This window comes from Augochlora pura, chromosome 3, assembly GCF_028453695.1.
Source record: "Augochlora pura isolate Apur16 chromosome 3, APUR_v2.2.1, whole genome shotgun sequence".
Lineage (NCBI taxonomy): Eukaryota > Metazoa > Arthropoda > Insecta > Hymenoptera > Halictidae > Augochlora > Augochlora pura.
Window position 1 is genome coordinate 23,284,193 of NC_135774.1, and position 22,626 is coordinate 23,306,818.

A 22,626-nucleotide genomic window follows, 5' to 3' on the forward strand; every position below is an offset into this window, starting at 1 on the left:
ACAATTTTATAAGATCTTTACTTTAAAAAAATGTTGGAAACAAAGCTGAAACTTGCAGTCATATTCTTTTAGAAAAACTATATACTTAATTTAGTAATTATCTACAAATAAATTCTCAAACTTAGAGATTTAGAAAATTAGAGTTAAAAATGAACAATTATTCGGACATTGACATTCTCATTTCTGAAATAAGAGTAAAGTTTCCTACTTGCATGAATTTGAGGTCCTGAAAAAAGCCATTATTGTGAAATAGAAGCCAGTAATTCTAAAAGTTCAAACCCGCGTCATACTTTTATGTCCTGGGGAAACCCCACAATCACTTTTGGGGTTGTAAACATCTCGATATAGCATAGTATGTGCCAAGGCTCGGATGAAAAGAGTTTCCACAGGTATCGGTAATCCTTTTATTACCTAGGTGCCTTCTACCACAGAATTGTAACCTCATAGCATACGAATTGAAAAGCCGCACATCAGATTAATGGTTTAATAACGGTTCCGAGAATGAAAGTATCTAAACTAACAAAAGCATTCCTGATTCATGATAATAAATATACGCTGGATTGTACGGTCGAAAAAGTGGCAAGGCTCGAACAAAAAGAGTATTCGCAGGTATCGGTAATCCTTTTAATCCTTTGTTATCCAGGAACTTTCTTCCCTAAAGCCATTATTTTATACAAATTGAAAAACTGCACATTAGAAGTACAAGTCGTATATTACAAAGAGTGTTTCAGATTGAACACAGATTAACAAATGGATACGCGAATGAAGTGAGATGGTAAACATGGTAAAATGAGACAAACTACATTGGTCGCCAGTGTGACTTGTTTCATTTGTGGTTGTGCTAATTCTCTTGATCACTCACCACTTTCTTTGTTTAAAACTGTGAGGTCAGCACTGCTTATCTGTGAAGTGTCAACCAATCAGAAAAAAGCAGTTTTTGAACTTACCCTTATATTTCTGAGCGCTTTGCCTTGATATGGCTCATTATGTCAAGACATAATGTGAGATTGACCGATAAGTATTATTACGAAATAAAATTGCATACAATGCATAAGAAATAGTTTTCAGTAAACTGCCAATAACCTTGCTTCATACAGTAATAAAGCCTATACCTGCACGGTTTTCTTTTTCCATAAGCTGGCATGCACATTCCTACCGTTTTATTGCGCATCCAATCCGTAGTAAATCCTGTTTCAGCAGTGAGCCGTCAACCAATGAGAGCAATGCAAATTTCTATAATGACTCTCGCTAATGAATCAAGCAGCGGCCTGGTTTTGCGCAGGAGTAAGACCCATTACTCTACTCGCAATCACAAAATATTATTAATAATATTAATATGTAAATGTTAGATTGTTAAATATATTTTATTAATCAATTTCCGTACGTCATACATTTCAAATATTGTCGCGCCTTCCAACGTTTCAAATTTGTTAAATGTAATCGCTTCTTATTTTTCTGTTAAATGACTTGATCAAAGGGAGGGGAATGGAAAGGGAAAGAGAAGTAGCGACGTTGTCCGTATATATAGATTCCGCTAAGAGTTTCGCCTCTAGTATATTTCACGACCACGAAGTCGTTGTTAACGCATAGCACCGCGAGAGCGCGTCTTACTCAGTGAGAAAAAATGGTAGTTATTTGGGTGTAGTCGGGCGATTTTCTGCAACACAAATGTGAGTACCGGCTGACTAAGGAATTACGAGTGCTGTTTGTCAGTGCGTCGCAAAGCTAATATGACCGGGTCTATATCGGAGGTAATGGAACTCTCGATAACTGAGCGAGTATCATACATATTCGCACGAGACCGCGACACTATGTAGGTATTGTTGTTCACGCATCTCCGCATGACAAGTACTCGCGGTCTTCTCCGTGCATTTTATCAGTCAAAAATCCGGGATAGCCTTGTGACGTTCCCGAAGGATGAACTGATCTGAATCGATAAAGAGATCTGGAAGCCTCTTACCGCAGGACAATGCGTAAAATATGCACTGACGCGATATTTTTGGGATACATGTCACATTATCTTCTTGGTGTCCGACTATATGCGCGCGTACAAATATGTGTGCATTTATTTGATTTGCGGTGTATGTGTATGCGTATGAGTGCGGGCGCGCGCGCGCACGTGTGTGTGTGCTTATGTGTGGTACTTCCTCTTCACCCCGTAATACGCAGTCGTTCCCTGTGTACAGCATGCAGTGCGACGGTGTGTCTGTGAGATACGTATATCACAGTATATACGTAAGACCTGCTACTTGCTATATACTGTCAACATTTTTCAAGTGACTGTTTCATGATGCTTGACAACATACTGCGTTATTGACGAAGTCAATTTTTTCTCGGTTTCCCCCTCCCCCCTGTTCCCGGTTCATTTTCTTCGTTTGAACCAGTATTCCCGCGGTCGTCACGTTACAGTTCGAGAAATACGAGTGTTCACCTTGTTGACAAATAAGAAAATACTTTGCTTTGTAACGATGGATACGCATACATGCATATATATATTTATATGGATGCATACATACATATACGCGAAGCACTAATTCTGAGATCGGTTGCCCTCACATTTATTGGCAGTCGACGTGATCAACATTATACTATTGATGCTGCTAAATTTATACAATCCATACAGCATACAAACGTTTGCAAAACAGGAATTACATAGTGTCCACAAGAAAGAGACTATGCACACGCTTACGCACACGTACACACGCGCGCGCAATTCTGCCCTCTGTAAAATAGATTAATTCAAGGTTTATTGATAGAATTCTATTTCAATCACAATGTTCTTGTGCTCCTGATTTTGCTGTTTTTTTTATTCATGGGGAATGATCTGTTGATTTTGTTGCACTTCTCATACAGTTGCTATGCAATTTGAACATTATTCATGTATTCAACATATGGCATATATACAAGCACCTATGAATTGGCACATGAGTATCATGCAGATTGTTAGAAAAATTATTGAAATTTGTTGGGATGCTGTATGAAAAAAAATGTATGATAAAACAAAAAGATATGTTACTTTGATCAGGGTCATGGATTTTTAGTGTGTCAAAATGGGATCAATAATTTAACCCATTGGAATTAACAAATATTTTGCATTATTTATATAAAAGCAGAAAATTTATTTAAATTTTCTACATCAATAAACCTTTACAGTAATTTCAAATATCAATGATATATTTATAAATTTTTATGATACTTCAAAAACTTTATAAATTAAATTTATAGATCAAATATGTACATGTTCTCATTTAAAATTGAAGTAACTGAATAAGCATTTTGTCAATTTCTGAAAATATGTTTTTAAACAATTTTATTATATAATTTTTGCAGTAGTAATAAATATATTTTCATTAATATTTTTTTTAATAATTGTTATTGTATATGACTATTTTGTTCTGATTTCAGAATCGTTCAACTTCTTTGGTATTAAATATTTATTGAGTATTCGAGATAGCAAAATATATACACGAAACACAAAAGGAAAAAATCTGTGATGAACATAAGAATCGTAAACTCTTTACACTATAAATACATTCAGTATTTTATAGTTTGAGAAATAATTTTAATTAAACAAAAAAGAAAGAAAGGAAAGAAACTATGAACTGTTTTCATGAAAAGTAATACAATAGTAAAAATTTCCATAAAATTTCTATACCAATTGAATTGATAAAGGGGGAAAGAAAGATATTTAGTAAGTGAAAAGAAATTTTATAAAGTGAACTCTTTCATAAGTTGGTTATGTGCAATGCCGAGATGCTGCAATGAAAACAAGGCAGTGAGTTCGGTGAGCACCAGTCAGAAGCACAATACAGAGGATATTTTGTTAATGCAAACTCGTCCTTTTTCAATTGGAAATCAATTAGAATTAGATGACGATCCACCGATTGTTGAAAAATCCCATAGGAGAGTACGGTGTGATTTAAGTCCAGTTCCAACAAACACAAGTACTAATTTGAGTATAAAACTTTTAAGCATTAAGGTAAATTTTCATGAGATTCAAATTTTCACATTGCTTTTTGATTTCCAATTTATTGTGTTCCCTTGAAACAATTAGTTGTTTATTACTGGTATACTGATTCTAGGGGGAGAGAAATAGTCGTCAAGATCATCAGGTGAGCACTGGGACTGGTGGGTACAGAGAAAAGGAAAAAGAAGCTAAAAAGAGAGCAGCTATAGGCAATACAGTGCGTGGGTTCCTCTCATCTGGCCACAGCAAGCAGGACAGGTATAATGATGTCTGTATCAAAATCATGCTTCTTACATTGTCATGTTTTACCTTCTGTCATTTAAATTCTTTGCTGTACTTAATTTTTTCGCTTCTTATTTAAGTACAACACACTTTATACAATTAATTCGTGTGAATATTGGATTGTTTTACAATTTTCTAAAATTTTTATTCTATAAAAAAGTATGTACATTAATGAAGTACAATTATGTTTCAAGTAAAGGTCCTCATACACAGGAACTTGTATGCATCTCATCTGTACTTTTCATTTAGATATTAAAGATAGGATGCACTTAATACATAGTATAGTTTAAAGCATTTAAAATATTTTTAGAAACTGTAGGTTTTAATAAAAGGATTCAATCAAATAAATAAATTCATGTTGAAAATTTGTACATAAAGCCAAAAAATATAACAATAAAAATTTCATTCTAAGAAATGAAAATATGAATTGAAATATGTATTTTCAGAATTACTGAGCCTCATCTTGAAGTATGAAATTTTGTATAAATTCAAAGGTTAGTAGATATATGATGTAAATGACTGTTATGCTGCAGTATAAGATTATTCAGTTAGCACTCATCATCTCTGAAACATCAATGAAAAGATAATACATCATTAATAGAGTAACACATCACTTACATTACATTCGGCTTTCAATTTTTGGAAATTGCTTCATTTTCATGTTATTATGTGTTCTTATAATTTGTTTCTGTTACTTGTATAAATGATGTTTAAATTCATTATATATCTCATCTTCTTGTGAGATTTGAAAGTAATCAAATATATCATTCACAACATTTTGGCATTATGTAATGTAACATGACTTTAATCTGAACACTTGCATTTAGTACCGATGAGACTAAAAACCTAATTAGTACTTTAAATCATATTTGTTGCTATCCATATTCATATAAGAGAACAGCTTCAGTGTAAAGCATATGCATATGTGTTTAACACTCCCTTAATTTCTATCCATATTCATTCAGATGATATTATTGTTTCAAAATATTAAACACTACTTTAATTTGCTTTTTGAGTAGACTTATCATCTAGCAGGAATCAGAAATAAGTTTCTTACTTTTTTATTTTTTTTTGTTACACTTAAGCTTGTCTTTTGGAAGTGTAGCTGTATAATTATATAGATTCATTATTCCATGTAAAGAAAATGGAAGATATAAAATTTATATGCCAACGTAATATTAAATCAATTTTCTATTTTATTTAAAAAATAGTTCAGCTTTAAATAGCATATAAATTACGTAGTATCTTTGATAATGTTCTAGGTATGAGACAAATAGGCAACGATCTCCAGGCGGAAGTGGCCTGTCAAGTTTGTGTCCAAAGCTGGTGGCCAGTGGAGGTGGAAATAACCAGGGTGGGATTAGTTTGGCAGTGGGCCACTTAACCACCCAGGAAGGTGGAGGGCCATGTTCAGTTGTTACCACTCAAAGAATCCATAATCATAAACGCCAAAGAAAATTGTCTATTGTTTCACAAGCTGGTACTAGTGCCCATAATTCTGGTGATCGGAAGGTTTGTCATTCCGTCTTGAAACTATTAAAGATATATCTCTTTCATTTTGTGTAACTTTCAAGTTCTTGATAAATACGAAAAAGTATGTTCAGGAAAAATTGACAATTATCTGTAATTTATTTAGGCATCAAGTATAAGTCGTTCCTCTACAACAATTTGCAAGAAACAAATACGAACACAGAGGAGTGACCATAATACGGATTCATTGTCTATAACAACTAACGGAGTTGCGAGTAATTCACCTTCTTCTAAAAAGAGAGTTCTATCTGCTTTACGCATCTCGGAAAAATCATCCCCTCGGAATCTCAATTCACCATCTTTAGACAATGAAAATGAGCGCAGTTTCAGCGACGCAGAGGAAGCTATTACTGCGACAGAAAATGTGTTCAATGTCCCAGGTTCTGTATACTTATTTTATAACTTATGTACGTTCAATGATTTTATGTTAACAATTCGTTTTTTAATTGGACAGGATCTAGTTCCACGCCTTCAACACCAATTAGTCGAGTGAAATCGAAAAAATCGGACGAAGATGAAACGAGCATGGAATGTAGCATCAGTGAAGAAGGTGTTGAATCGTCGCGGAATACAGCAGACAAGAAACTATCATTAGATACTAGCGAGTCAAAAGTAATAACCGCAGAATGTTCCGAATCTTCTAAAACTCCAAACGTCGCAAGAAAAATATCGGCGAATAGCACTGACGAGGAAACAATTATACAAAGTAAACAAAAAGTATTCTCTACATCTTCCATAAGTACGCGATGCAGTAATAATGAGGGCAGAACCGCCAAATCTAAAAGTAAGTATATTACAGAAATTTTAGTAGTATAGAAAAGTAGTAAGGATTCGAATAAAATAAACATAGGAAAGGATATAGATTCGTTCACGTAAATCTTTACAAATTCAACAGGTAATAGTAAAAATAATGAAGAAGTGAAAAGGAAAACGTCTACCGACTCGTCCAAGTCTACCAATATGGCGGAAAGAGAGGGTTTAACTAAAGACTCAGAAGAGGACGCTGTCGAGGATAAGGTAGCACAACAGAACGTAGAGGTGGTGAAAAGTTCGAGATTTGTGACGTCGAAGGTGTCCGAAGAGATAGTAGACACCGAGGGAAAGGATATGGAAACGCAACGAGAAGAAGAAGAGGGAGAAGTGACGATATATGACGAAGATGACAATGGCACCAGTATCAGTGATATTGTTGCTGCACAAGCGCTTCATGAATCTCTGAGTAAGTTAGGGAAAGTACCACCTTTGGATACTGATATAGAGGATGTTAAGGACATGAATATGGAGGATGAGATCAAGACGGAGAAAGATCCCCAGAAAGACGTCGTGCAGGAAGAAACGGTAGAAGGTTTTATAGGTCCTTTGCTGGATGAAAATTTTAAAGCGGACGAAAAATTATCACAGAAAACTATGGCCATGGAGGAAGTTCGAAATTTATTAATGAAAGTGAAAGTTCAAAATGTAGAAGACGATGACGATGAAGAGAAAGCTATAGGTATATCACCGGATGGTAGATTCTTGAAATTCGAAGAGGAAATTGGTAGAGGCAGCTTTAAGACTGTATATAGAGGTTTGGATACTCAAACTGGCGTGGCTGTTGCCTGGTGCGAATTACAGGTAAGCCAAATTTAATAAAATAATTGTCTTATAAAGCTTTTAAAATCCTTATTTGTTTACTTCTTGTTTAGGAAAAAAAGTTAAACAAGACAGAAAGACTGAGGTTTAGGGAGGAAGCAGAAATGTTGAAAGGATTGCAACATCCAAATATTGTTAGATTTTATGATTATTGGGAAGTTACACTTACGCGTAGGAAATACATTGTACTAGTCACTGAACTTATGACTTCAGGAACATTGAAGACGTAAGTCTTTAATTGCATTATAATATTTAACAAAAAAAATATTTAACAAATAAATATGCTATTCTAATTTATTGAATAAATCGTCTTGCAGATACCTAAGACGTTTTAAAAAAATTAATCCGAAGGTAGTGAAGTCTTGGTGTCGACAAATTTTAAAAGGCCTTAGCTTTTTACATTCGAGATCTCCGCCAATCATTCATCGCGATCTGAAGTGCGACAATATTTTTATTACTGGTACAACGGGGAGTGTAAAAATTGGCGACTTAGGTCTTGCGACCCTGAAAAATCGAAGTTTCGCAAAGAGCGTGATTGGTACACCTGAATTTATGGCACCTGAAATGTATGAGGAGCATTACGACGAGTCTGTCGATGTTTATGCATTTGGCATGTGTATGCTTGAAATGGCTACTAGTGAATATCCGTACTCTGAGTGTACTGGACCAGCGCAAATATATAAGCGCGTAGTATCGGTAATATAATTTAACAATAATATTTTATATTTTTATTCTTTGACAAGTCTACATTAATTAAGATTTTTTATGTTACAGGGTGTAAAGCCTCAGAGCTATGACAAAGTGGAGAATCCAGAGGTTCGAGAAATTATTGAAATGTGTATTCGGCTAAAGAAAGAAGAAAGACCATTAGTAAAGGATCTTTTAAATCATGAATTTTTTGCTGATGATGTTGGGTTAAAATTGGAAATGGTTTCACGAGATTCAGCAGTAGCAGACGCGGAACTATCTCGTGTCGAATTTCGACTTAGAGTACTGGATCCCAAAAAACGAACCAACAAACATAAAGAGAATGAGGCGATACAATTCGATTTCGACATCCAAGGGGATAATGCGGAAGAAGTAGCTTCTGAGATGGCTAAATCCAGTCTGATACTCGAGGAAGATGTAAAGGCTGTAGCGAAGATGTTGAAGTCCCAAATCACTACTTTATTACGAGAAAGGGAGGAACGTAAAGCCAAAGAAGAGAAAGAGCGATTAGATAGAGAAGCTGATACTACTACTACGGCTAATGAAAATTTATTGCAACAACAGATACTACTCCAACAAATGCAACTGCAACAACAACAACAGCAGATACAATCTAACATGGGCATTCAGATGCAGGGTCAAGTACAAATGCAATTACAACAAAACCAAATACCTCTTCAACCGCAACAGCAAATGCAACCTACTGCGCAACCATCCCAGCAACACAGTTTACAACCACAACCTGTTCAGTTAGTCCAACAACAACCACTAATGCAACAACAAACTTCAGTTGTTCAGCCCCAGCAAGCACAACAGTTGCAACAAGTTCCCCAAGTGTCTCAGCAACAAGTTCAGTATCAACAACAACAGTATCAGCAGCAATTGCAACAGCAATATCAACAGCAACAGCAGCCATATCCACCACACGTTTCACAAAATATTAACCCTACTTCATCGCAATGTTCTACGCCGCAAACTGTGCAAACACAACCACAATTTCCCCAAGTGACTCAACAGATACAGCAACAACAACAACAAATTCAACAGCAGCAACAGATTCAACAACAACAACAAATTCAGCAGCAACAACAAATCCAACAGCAACAGCAAATTCAACAACAGCAACAAATTCAACAGCAGCAACAGATACAACAACAGCAACAGCAGATCCATCAACAGCAACAACAGTACATACAATTAAATCAGATGAACGTACCGCAACAGATGAGCCATCAAATGCAGTCGCAAATACAGCCGCAGCTGCAACCACAAATACAAATTTTATCCCAGCAACAGCATGTGCAGATGCAACAAACCCAGCAAGTGCAATATTCTCAACCACAGGTGCAGCACGTACAACAAGTACCTGTGCAAAATCAACAGTTCTATCAGCAGAATGCTACAGGAACTTCAGGGTATACTACCCAACCTATGTACCAACAAAATATTTCACAATCAATGTATCATCCGTACACTACCCCTAATCCAGCTGGTCACGTGGAAATATTATCAACAAGTCAGCCTACTACTCAAATTTATTCCCACACAAGCATACCTGGAAGTGCAGCACCACCAACTTCACAGCCTTACATTCAACAATCTACAGGACAGGTCTCAGCTTCCGTACCATCAAGTATTAATATTCAAAATTCATCGGCGGCAACAATCATACAGAGTGCAGCAACTGCTACAATTCCAAACATTCAACCCACACCCACTATTCTTCCCAATGGCGGGCATCAATCACAGCCACAGCAAAATGTCTTGGTCCAGATGCAATATTCACAAACTTCTAACGTGCCCACTTCCGTATCTATATCATCTGGAATGAGTGTCCCTGCACAGACCACAACAGCCACGCAACACCAGCAACATTTTGTTCCGAGTACCGATCAAATCACTACGGATAGATCATCTTTACCTAAACAGGATACAATGGACTCTGTACAATCTTTACCAGCTGATCTACCATCTAATATCCAAGATCAAGTGAATTTAACCAATACTATAGGCCAAACAGCAGTAGCAAGCGAAGGGTAAATTAAGGAATTAATTAAAATAATTTAATCAATTTAAAATGAAATGATCTTTTTGAATATAATTTAAACATGGTTAAAATGTTTTGGACTAAAACCTCATAGAATCCTTTGTTCTTGTAGAGTAACTCAAGAAAATTCTGAAAATGTTTCTTCTGAAAGGAGCAGAGTGAAAAGGTCTGGTACAAAACGAAAGAAGCCTGGTATTAAATTGACTGTTTTATCAGTAAGCAGTGGCGAGGGTCAGTCAATGACTGTTGAATGTCAATTGGACACAAGCAAACAGAAAACAGTGACATTTAAATTTGATAGGGATGATATGGTACCCACTGATATTGCTAATAATTTGGTAAGCAAACGGTATAATAATATTAAGTAAATTTTGAAGGAGTTAATACAAAGGATTTGTTTTATTTTATTGCACAGGTAGCTGAAAATCTATTACCTCAATCTCAATGTGAAACGTTCGTCGAATTAATAGAAGATATCGTGAAACAGTTACGCCTGGATCCCACAAGAGCTTTACCTTTGGTAGCACATGGTCCTCCAGACCAATCAGCTGGTGGTAGCCCAGTTACAAGTCGGCGACCTAGAGATCGTGACCACAGTCTTGATACAGCTAAGGTAACAGTTTTTTTTTCAATTTTCTTCACATTCTATGAATATGTTCAAACTTATAGTATGAACTGATTAATTTCTGTAACTAAACTTCAAGAGAAATAACATTATTTAGTAGTAAAGGACCTGATACACAAAAGTCCATACTACATATTGAAGAATTTAAGTACAGATCTAACATTAATATGATAATCTTTATTCAAAGTTTATTCTCTGAAAGAATGAAGCTGGACAAGGTAAATTATGAGAAAGAGGAGTTGTGAATTTTCTTTGTAAACTTAAGAATATAAAAAATATGCATTATTAAGTTGATCATCATATAATCTGTTTGTAGTTTTTGTATTCTCAAATATGACAAGAATGTTCTGCCACACTGTCTTTATATAATTTATTAAACTTTTTATATTTTACAAGCTTCGTATTAAAATTGCTGAGTAATGTATAAACATAAATTATATACCACATAGTCCCATTAAAAAAGAAAGAAAGAAACAAGGGTGTGCATATAATTGGTATGTATCGTTTTGGACGCAGCAGGTGAGACATGGCTCGCTAACTCGTCAAAGCAGCCACCGATCGTCGTACAAAGTCCATCGTAGACACCGTTCGGTGAGTTCATCGACCCCGGCGAAAGCTCTTCCTGTTTTCCCTATATTTCGTCGTTATAGTCGTGGACGTTTGTGCATCCTTTTCTGATTCATGATATACGTATACACATTGTGTTCGGACGTTTGTGTATCCTTTTAAGGTATATCAGTATATCATATGACGACATTTATTTCATGTTTAATAAGTTTATCACGTAGGCAGTTCATAATACAATGTTTGGAATATTTAAGCGAGGCGTTTCATCATTTTAATTTTATGCACTTGTTAATCCTTATGTTTAATTTCTATTTGGATAGCGTTTCAGGAAAGTGATTTAATCCCTTTACTATGGATATTAATTAAAATTACGTGTTTTTCACAGAATTCCATGCAAACATTCAAATATTTAATACAATGTCATTTGGTATTTGTAGAACGTAAAGAGCAAAGTAGTTTTGAGTGATTCTGTTATACATCGTATCACGATAGAGCTCAGTTGCTCAGGATGCAGGACATGTGTCCTTCTTTGAACGTTTTATATTTATTTATATATTGAAGTATACATTGTAATAGACTTATTAGTTTTATAACACAGCCTTGTTTTGTTCATGTGGGTTGCAATCATTTTGTGAGACCAACATCATGTTCACGTAAAAAGTTGTATATTATATGCTTCCAGAGAGACGAAACATCTAATACATCTACACCAACGAAATTGTTGCCGATTGATCAGATTATTTCTCATATCACTGGTGGTACCACTGAGAAGCAGCAAAGTGTTCAAACACCCGATAGCCAAGTGGGTCTTGAAAACACATCGGCTGAAGCATCCAGACGATCATCCACCTCCACGCAAAACACAGATACATTGACGCCAACTAATTTGCCAAGTGACCCAACCGATACTCAAGAAACAGTGGTTGCCGCAACCAACGTAGAAGCAGGATTAGAGTTGCATAATGCATCTAATGAGGATAAATTCTATCAGTGCACCACTACATATACTCAAAGCTCAGTACAGGACACGGCAATTGGAAACCAAGGAAGCGAGATGGCAAAGGAACCTGGGGCACAAGACGTAATCGATCTTCAAGAAAGAGAAGTGAACAAAGAAACACAAGTTGATACTACAGCTACAGAAGTAGCTACGCTAACTGCACCGCCTCCAATTAGAAAAATCTCTCGGTTTTTAGTTAGTCCTGTAGTCGAACAAAAAATTCTCACTAACGAAGACGAGGAATCTAGTGTAGAAAGTACCGAGAAAGCTAATATTTCGGCAACACAATCAAATTTAATATCTCAAATTAGTGTAAGTGATGAAGTACAGGCAAAGCATGACGAGTTAGAGGTAAACATTTTAGAAACGCAAGCTGCTGTTCTTGAGAAACCCAGCATTGAAACTGTTATACAGAATACTCAATATGTCCCGGAGCAAGTAGATGCAGTTCAAACGTTACAATTGGGACAACAAACAATTGGTCTGCAGAACACTGTGCAAGGACAAGCAATGTCTACTATGTCACAGATACAACCAAACATTAATACTATACAATCTAGTCCACATAATGTGATCTTACCGGGATCAACAATAACACACCAATTGCCGCAACAGATGCAATCTGTACCTCAGAACATTATGGTTACAGTTCAAAAAGATTTACAAACACAAACACAAATTCCCCCCAACAATGTTAACATACAAGGACAATATCAAAACCAATCTTTGCAATGCAATGTCTTATTGCAGCAGCAACAAATTCCTATGCAACACAATTTAACACAGATGCATGTACAACCTGAACTTCAACATCAAGGACAGATTCAAACTCAAAGGCCAATGCAACAATTCCATTCTCAACAAATACCACAACAGTATGTGATACTTTCTGGGCCAATACAACAGTTACAACCAACAGCTATCGTGGATGAAAGGAATCGTAGAATATCAAATATTTCTACGGCTTCAAATATGTCCACCGATTCGCAAATGTCTGAAATAGTTAATCTCACGGATGATAAAAAGCAGCATATGGTTGTACCTAGTTCATCTGTGCACCATATGCAGCATGCTCAACTGACTGCTCAGCCAGAAGGTCAAAACGTTACAACTTTATCGCAAACTGTACTGGAACCCACACAACAACTACAAGGAGCTCCTCAAAATATGATGAATGTTCCAGCAAATGCATCTATGCCCGTTTCAGTTCCTGTCCAACAAGTGATTGCTACAGAAGTTGCCCCTAAAGTGATAGTTAAAACAAAAGAAGTTTCATCAACCCTTCCAGATCTGGCACAAAATTTAGCGAATATACTTTCAAATCCAAAATCGAAATCTTCAACACCTCACGGAGTGACTAGCCATGAGCAAAATCCGATTACAAACATCCCAACAGCTACGGTTTTCGATAATAAACCCACTCTCCAATCAGAACAGTATTTTCAGCCTATTCAACCGGAGGCGAGTCAGATGCAGATACCGTCACAAGTACAGCACAATTATCAACCGAATATAGTGCAACCAGGAATTTCGCAAACGTTTCAACAAGTTACACAGCAATCTCAGCAAACGCAGATGCCATTGCAACAAACGATGCAATTGAATCCAACACAACAAATGGATCCTCAGCTACAGGTTATGCAACAAAATTTTCAAGGGGTTCAAACTATGCTGCAAGGCAAGTGGATTGCTACCCTGAATCAAAATATTATGCAACAGGCTGGGCCTATAAGACATCCTCAGCAGACTCAGCCACAGTTGCAACAGACTATTCCTATGCAACAACCAATCATGCAAGAGATTCAAAATGTGGATAATTTTGTTCAGTCTGATCAATCTCAGCTCCACTTGAAGCTCCAGGAGCAACAAGTTTTAAGCAAAACATCAGAAGTGGAGACGCTGGAATCGACCACATCAACTGGGTAAGTATATTTTGATTAAAGATATCAATTTTTACTAAAGTCTTCCTTTTCTTTAAACATTAGGCGCATCAGTACTGAATGTCATCTATTATCGGAAGCTGAGAATTCTAGCCATGATGTAACTCCTGAACACACGATCGTTGAATCTGTAGATTCTACATTGTTTGCGCAAAACCAGGCTTTGCAACAGCAGCAGCAACAGCACAGGAAACTGAGTCAACAAAATTCTTTGGATAAAGTCGCAGATGCAGTGGTTGGAACAGCTGGTTTGGGAGGACCAGGTCCACAAACAATAGCAGATCTCCATCAGAAACTTGTACAGCTAACGAGTCAGCCATCCGAAGCGCTCAACGTAGGAACTCCACCTATTAGTTATCCAGCTACACCTCATAACCATCAAATAGTAGGTGGATATGACGCATATATAAACTCTTTGCAACAAAAGCTGGTTAACATTGGTATGCCAGTTTCAACGACACATGGCGTGGTAAGTATAAATTATAATAGAGAATAGTAAAAGATATATAAGTTACTATAAGTAGCATAAATAATTCTTTATAGGGTCCTCCATCACCTCAGACAGCAATACAATCTTCCGCTTCTTTAGCCGACCCAAACGTTCCCGCAAACGTCGAAGCTTTAACTTTAGTTCAAGATAATTCCATCCACCCACTTGCTTTGTCTCAAACGGTGAGTTGTATCAGAAAGACCAGAAGATTAAAATTAACTGATTATGCGTATAGTTCAGCGTTACATAATACAGAAAATTTTATATATTTAGCATGTAGATTGCTCTTTGGATAGTCCAACACCAGGAGCAGGTGCTACAGGATCAGAAACAATGAGTCCTAGCAAAGAAAGCATAAAAGTTCGAGCCCAAAGGCCTGGATCCCGTCTTCAAGAATTGGAACAGGAGTTGGCAAAGATTCATCATAGAGGCTCGGTACTTTCAACAGCTTCTCCACAACCGTTGTTACAGTCTACTCAAAGTTTATTGACCACCGTTCCACCCACAACAACTGTACCAGTTGCTACTGTTACTCCTAGTGTCATTACATCACGCTCTGACACAAACACCCCAGTGCAAACGGAACCACAGGATACTGTATCGGAGGTATGTAACACATTTGTGTAATTAGAACGTGCAGTGATGGATCAATTTTCTTGAGACGCAATACAAAAAATTAGCACGGTCTAAAATGGTAAAATAATTATACAATTTTGATAGAAGGTTAGTACAACGCAACCTGTTAGAAAAATATCAAGGTTCGTCGTTTCCAAGGTCGCAGGTCCTCCTAACAATGCCACTGGACCAAACCAGCAATCATATGCAGAGGATCCAAAGATTTACCACGCGGAGGATAACCAGGGTAAGAATTTAAAAATTAATTCGGGTAAAAAAATTGGATACACGGACCTGGTTAATCAATATTCTCTTGAACCATAGGTACACCAGTTCAAGTGATTCATAGTCGTGAAGGTTCTGTACCACCTACGCAATCTATTCAGTCTACTGTTAGTGGTCCTACAGTGGAAGCAAGTATCTCAATCATATTTCAAGTATATTTATCGTTATTGTCTTAACAAATTTCTGATCGTTAATATATTATTTGCAGCAAACGGAGAAAGATGAAAGATTTTGGACGTTAACGCCAAGCGAGGAATATCAATTACTTATAAAAAAGTACGTCGGCTTATTAATAATTCAATTCTAAAATTCTTTACACTGTTTAAATTGCTTCTTTTTCTGCTAAAGGCAAACTATGGAGCTAGAGACGCTGCAAAGAAGACACAGGGAAGAATTAGAACGTTTCCAGCAACACCAGCTACAACTATTGATCCAGCAACAGCAACAAGCGAGTGCGTTGCACCAGCATCACCATCAGCACCATCCTGTACTTTATCACACTGTCGCGACTAGTCTGGCAGGTAAGTAATGAATTTTTCTCGAGAATTGTCACAATTATTACAATCTTATACTGATAATGACATCGATTTTTTATTTAATACAGGACAAAGTAGACTTCCAAGTACAGAAGACTATTTAATGTTTAATACAACGCCTCAAACTCCACTGCAAAAAGCTCCAAGTAATTATCCAGACACGGACGAAACGTTACGATTAGCTATGCAAAAATTAAAGCAAACTCCTTTACAACTACAACCGCAGCAGGCAACAGCTGGAATACCGCACGCTTACGTTATTCCGATTCCAGTAGTGCCTTCTGAAACAATGCAGAACATGCCCTCTCAGCAATCTAGTAGTTACACAAGTGATATCGCTGAATCATACGACTCTGCGCATAATTCTCTTATAAATTCGGCCCAATATCAGTTCACACCTATATTACCGGACGGGACGAATATCGCTGTGTCCTCCACTGGATCGTTAGTCACACCTATTCCAATATCAAGTTCAACAGGTAGCGCTGGTTACATTCAATACCATGAAAACCAAACGTTACCAAATTTCCAAACGTTCAGCTGTACACCGCACGGCGGTTTCTTTTTGCCAGCTGGTTACAGGCTGATTTACGCTCCTCAGCCAGCATCTCAGTCCCAGCCAGCTACACCGGCAACACCACACATAGGAAATTCTCATGACGGTACACCGCCAGCGGAACCATTGCACGCAAATACTGACAATTCAGCTGCCCCTCCTTCTCACACCGATCAATAACGTAATTTCAAGCAAGCTATATTATTCTCTATTTTTTCAATTTATTCGTTCTTGTAATGCAGTAACACCCCCAAACTTCTAGCCTGAGGTAATCAAACGTATTTTATTTAGAAAACACGTCCGATCTAACACACCTGCTAAAGAAAGTCGTCAATAAAGTAACATTTTAATTGTAATTTTCACAAGACAACTTTATTAAATCAAGGAGACATGTAGATATTATGCATTTATAGTATTATTGATCGTCCAAAACATAGTTTAATGAGATTCTTTTTTCTTTTTTAAATTACAATTACAATCCTTTAAAAACATAAAGGATTAGTTCATAAGTATTTATATTTGCATAAACATCGGCAATGTATTTATTGTTATGACTGAAGATTTCAAAATTACGTCTTCGTATTCAAAATGTTTCTTATTTCTTAGAGGATATGTTACCCTATACTCAACATTGGAAATAACGTCAATATATGAGTTTGAGCGTTTAAAAGGTTTATAAGTTTGGGGATGTTCCTGTAGATTCTTAATTTAAACTTGTTGCCCCTTGTCCACTAGTATGAGAAATCATGCATTACTATTACAATTGTTATATTATAATATAGTTTTGCTAAATACGTATATTGCTACCCTCATCCTTGTTGGATGTTGCGTACGCAGTGGGAGGCTCGAATGAAAGTATTTAGGATGTATTCTGATGGTAATGTAACATCCGTGCGTTAATCATTAAAATATTCTCATTGTGTACATGCGAGATGTGAAATATAGGCTCGTACATAGAGAATATTTTAAACGGATACAATTATTTGAACGGACGTGAGCAAAAAAGACGGAAGAGAAGAATAAAAGAAAGGAATCACAGATTGGAAGTTGAGGATAGAGGCCTTTACCTGTACTGTGCTTACATAGCGAATACCCTTGTTTAGTGAGAAATGCTTATATTAAAAGGCCCTTTCTGCTCCGAATTCTTTATTAGGCACAGTCCATATTAGTACAGGCCTCAGCTAGTCTTAACGATCGAAATGGCGTATTTCGCCATTCTGCTCGATGTATATGTATAACTGTTAATGTATACTGGATGCTTTGAAGAAAGAGTGTATGTTCATGTGTGCATGTATGTGACTGTGCAGGAGTCAGGCAGAGAAGAAATATGTTTAATATAGTCACTGTTATGCTTTAATGTATTTCTAGCGATTTTACCTACTTCTATTAAACAAAAAAGTCATGTGTTACTAGTTAGCAGTCCCATGTATCTTGTCTAATATTACATCGACTTCTATCTTTTTGTTTAGACTTCATTATCAATATTTTTTTATTGTCACATATTTAATTTTACGGAAATTCCGCGTTGTTTTCGCTTCTAATTGGCGCATTTCATTTGGAAAATTGGTTCCTGAGATACGTGGCACAATCCATTCCTTTCGAATTTTAATTTTTAGAAAATTTATTGTTCAACGGTTTCGTTTTGAATGATTAAAATCATATCTACAAAAGAATTCAACGGTAAGCGATCCTAGGTATTGAGAATCCAATTAGAGAAAAAAGGAAATAAAAAAGCTGGATAGGAACGTGATGTAGGTATCGAAAAAAAACGTAACACGTTTTCAAAAATAAAATATCAAAAGGGAAAATGATATATAACGCTTGGATCATCAGCCAGGAAACATTTTGACTTTTCATCACATATGCTATCTCATATTGCATTTTGCAATATAGTTAAGAATAGCTTGTTTGTATAACTACAAATATTACCACTGTTTATCGATGATTATGATGTTATCTTTATTTCGTTCAAAATATGTGCAGTTCGCGCCGCTTTTAATGTTGCGAGTTATTACTGCTTCTTGCATGAATTTATTATTGTCAGTATTATACTATTGTACCATTTTTTCGAACTAAACATGAATCTGTTCCAACGATCTCCTACAATTATTATATACAGGTCATAAATTTCATAAATTTCTATCAGTTTTTTTTCATACATGCCTTACTTTCACACGTTCAGCATACTATTAATTGTTTTTGCTTTTTTATCTTGAAGGACAAAATATATATAACATGATCCATCTGGTAATAAATTCATGTGGCTGTTGAACGAAACATTATAATAGATAATTGTATGTATTTCATCCAGAAATACATTGCAATTAATCTCATACGGTTACTTTTAAATAAATTTATTAGATAATACTCAAAGAGAATGCGTAACTTGTAATACTTAATGTACATATGTTCATTTACTGTTAGGTGAATTGGCTTTTGAACAAAGAATGCAATTTCTATGTTCGATCGTAAATAAAACCTAACTATCTTAAAACTTTTTAAAATAAACTGAGTTTAATGTAATCTTTTTACAGTGATATAGTTTGGTAAAAATGACATTTTTGTTTACTTTCTTTTTAAGTTTATTCAACTTTATTTGTTGAATATAAATGAAATGAACAGACAATAGACTAATTATTTCATTGATAATACCACAATGAACTATTTCCTTCTGAATATATATTTTGTACAATATGATTTTAACTGCATCCAGTATTAAGACAATTGGACTAATTGGAATAATATTTTGTAAAACATTTTGATTGTTTTATCAAATAATACCAAACAACACTGTTGCATACGAAAGGACAATTCAATACGAATTCATCATAATTCTTTTCTACCAATATGGCATCTAACTTGATGGAATTGAACTTACTACATTCAAACTTAGGTCTTACAATATATTTTTCAGAAAATATGACAAAAGAGACAAGTGAAAGATATTTTGCTACATTCTAAAATTCACACAAATCTTAGTACATATTGATGGATTAGAATTTCATGAGCTATTCAAATTATTTAATTTATTTCACAAATTCACAGAATTAATGCAATCTATAATTATATATATATGTATATATAATTTTTTAATTATAATTATATATATGTATATGTATATATGTATTGATCAAGTACAGACAGTTTGTTGATTTATATATAAATTGTATGTATTATCTAAGTATACTACTTTAAGCTTAAGAATACATTACATGATATTTAAAAAATGCAAATAGCAAGCAGAATATTCTCACTTGATGAGACTGAATTTTTTTTGAATTCTCTTCAATTGTAACAAATCTTTTGCTCTTTTGTGCTTGAATATAAAAAAAAATCTAAATCTAATTTCAAAAACTAAAATTATTCAATTCAATAATAGATTATACATTTCAGAAATGACACAACACAAAAGGAATGATAAAAATTCAATGATTAAAGACAAAAAATAATGTGTGTAATTTTTACAAGAAAGTATACACTTCAGTTCTTAAATTCCTTGTATATTAGTATTTAATTGTCTTGCTTGTAATAAAATTTAAAAATACGAATACTGTCTAGAACAAATAATCAAAGAGCTTTTCCCGTGCTAACTAGTATATAAGTTCATAGATGCTTTAAGAGTTATGTAAAAGCTATGTTGCGTGGGATTCTATAACAAGTTTTATAAAGACTGATTAGATAAAAATGTTCAACAAATTGCAGATCAACTCGAAATTTAACTTGAATCCTTTACTTATACAGAAAGGAATTAATAATTAATAAAAGCGCATACAAATTTCATTACTACACAACTTCTTCTGAATTTTAGTCAATTAATGCAAAGACACTTGGAATAATTTAAGCGATTATGCTCAGAATAATATTCTTCCATTCCTTACTGGAGAAACAATTGCATTGAAGTATAGCTTATGACGTTAATTACATGCATTGTATATTTGTGAAAATTTATGAATATATCATGTAGGCAAGAACATACAATTTCTTAATTGGTGTAATAATTATTGTATCTTCATTGATACTTTTTATGTTACATAATTATTTTTTAACATATAAAAATACAAAAAATTGATTAAAAACCCCTTGTGTAAGTTCAATTAAATATACATATAAAACTGCAACAAAAATGAAGCAATTTTAAATTTCATTCTTTAGTAACTATTATCTATTGCTTGCATTTTGCTACCGAGAAGCTTTGTACTCCATAACTTTTCATCATTTAGTAAATTAAGGTTTCCAATACGTCATTAAAATCTCCACCTACTATGAAGTAGCCTATATATTTTTTCTTTATACGCATTATTTTTAATACACAGAGTGGAGCATTTAAAACATTTCACCTGAATACTATAATCTCTTTTATTATCTATTTTTATATTTCTTTTAACAATTACATTATGTTACGAATATTGCCTTACAATATTACTATTACATAAAAATAGTTTATAATTTCTTAATAATATACTTTAAGTTTATAAAAATGAACATGATATTGATACTTGTTGTTTCTTTACTAAACATATAAAAATATTGTATGATTAATATTCAAAAGCTTGAATTGAATGAAGCATTTTCTTCCTTAATTTTATATTCCTCAGATACCCTGCAAGTTGAATAAAACAAGTTACTCAGAACGCAATTAAAATGATATCAATTCCTTTTGATTAATTAATGTTTTAAAACCAAAAATATTCAGTGATTTATAAAAATATTTACAGTATTTTAAGAAAGTGCATTTTTGCAATTATTATAATACGAAAAGCGAAATATTTTCATAATGAACAACAAGATTTGTTAAACTATATATAAAATTCTGAATTATAAAAATTATAAATTAATTTAGAAGCCTTATACATTACTGAATAAATTAAATTGTAAATAATTGTACTTATTATGGGACAAATTCTGAAGTGGTTTGCAATCACCTCTCTTCCATAGCTTTTCGTCGTCTTGCATGGGCACCCATGCAAGCAAAGAATCCAATAATGCCAATAATTAATCCGAGAATTAAAGCTAAGGCATCGCCAAAATCAAAACCCGATGACGCCGCCGCAAAATCAAACGTTGAGAAAATAGCAAGGAGCATGTACATCCACATTTTAAATAATGCAAATAAATAATAACCTCTACAATGATGTCTTAATAAATGCGACACTAGCGTACAACAATGGGTACAGTATTCAATATTTATTAAACTTAAGAATTGCACTATAGAATTGCTGAGTACGTATGAGAATGTAATTTGTTTTTGTGTTTCTCATACACACTACGCAGTGATTGACGTTTTCATGACGCTTTGCAAGCTTGTAAAAATATAGTTTCTACGCGCTAATTCTCAACATAAATACTATTTAATAAGTTTTAGATATGTAAATGAAACTTAATTAACATAACGAACTGAATTGTATTATTTATTTTATAAATACTATTGGAAGATGCATTTTTAATATCAAAGATTAATTTTATTCAAGTTGTTGCAGAATAACAAATGTAAGATGCAATTTTACAAAGTTGATTGAAAATGTAAATAAATACTAATTAAATATATTAGAAAACATGATGAATTAACGGTTGTTTTAATAAATAATTACTTAATTTTCGTCTATAATTTCTATACAACATATGTTACGTCTCATTTCGGAACATAAGGTTACTTTATAAATGAAGATAAAGTATCATTCTGTAATAATAAAAGTTATATTTGTATTTTTAATATTTTCGAATAGAAATGAAGTTATGTGAATAAATAAGCAATAAAATAATATATTGACTTCAAAAATTTCTTCAAACACTTAGTTAATCTGTAAGAAGATATGACGTGTTTTTACTATTTATTGCACGATGTACGA

General features: G+C 34.4%; 1 protein-coding gene and 1 long non-coding RNA gene across 2 annotated transcripts; one reads left to right on the forward strand and one right to left on the reverse strand.

The window, feature by feature from the left end:
* Positions 1 to 1,537: 1,537 nt before the first annotated feature.
* Wnk (Wnk kinase) lies at positions 1,538 to 21,794 on the forward strand. The gene is given in 21 exon segments (XM_078177509.1): positions 1,538 to 1,751; positions 3,406 to 3,979; positions 4,083 to 4,225; positions 5,512 to 5,761; positions 5,886 to 6,159; positions 6,234 to 7,393; positions 7,465 to 7,637; positions 7,729 to 8,107; positions 8,186 to 10,155; positions 10,279 to 10,504; positions 10,582 to 10,779; positions 11,308 to 11,382; positions 12,041 to 14,280; positions 14,344 to 14,767; positions 14,842 to 14,970; positions 15,062 to 15,394; positions 15,509 to 15,650; positions 15,728 to 15,816; positions 15,897 to 15,964; positions 16,037 to 16,209; positions 16,293 to 21,794. Coding segments are annotated over 20 exon segments (9,348 nt in total). The 5' UTR covers positions 1,538 to 1,751; positions 3,406 to 3,745; the 3' UTR covers positions 16,961 to 21,794.
* On the reverse strand, positions 21,119 to 22,122 carry LOC144468199 (uncharacterized). The gene is made up of 2 exons (XR_013493773.1): positions 21,703 to 22,122; positions 21,119 to 21,380 (listed from the first exon to the last, which is right to left on the reverse strand). It is a non-coding gene; the product is annotated as an uncharacterized LOC144468199 (long non-coding RNA).
* Between the last annotated feature and the right edge of the window lie 504 nt (positions 22,123 to 22,626).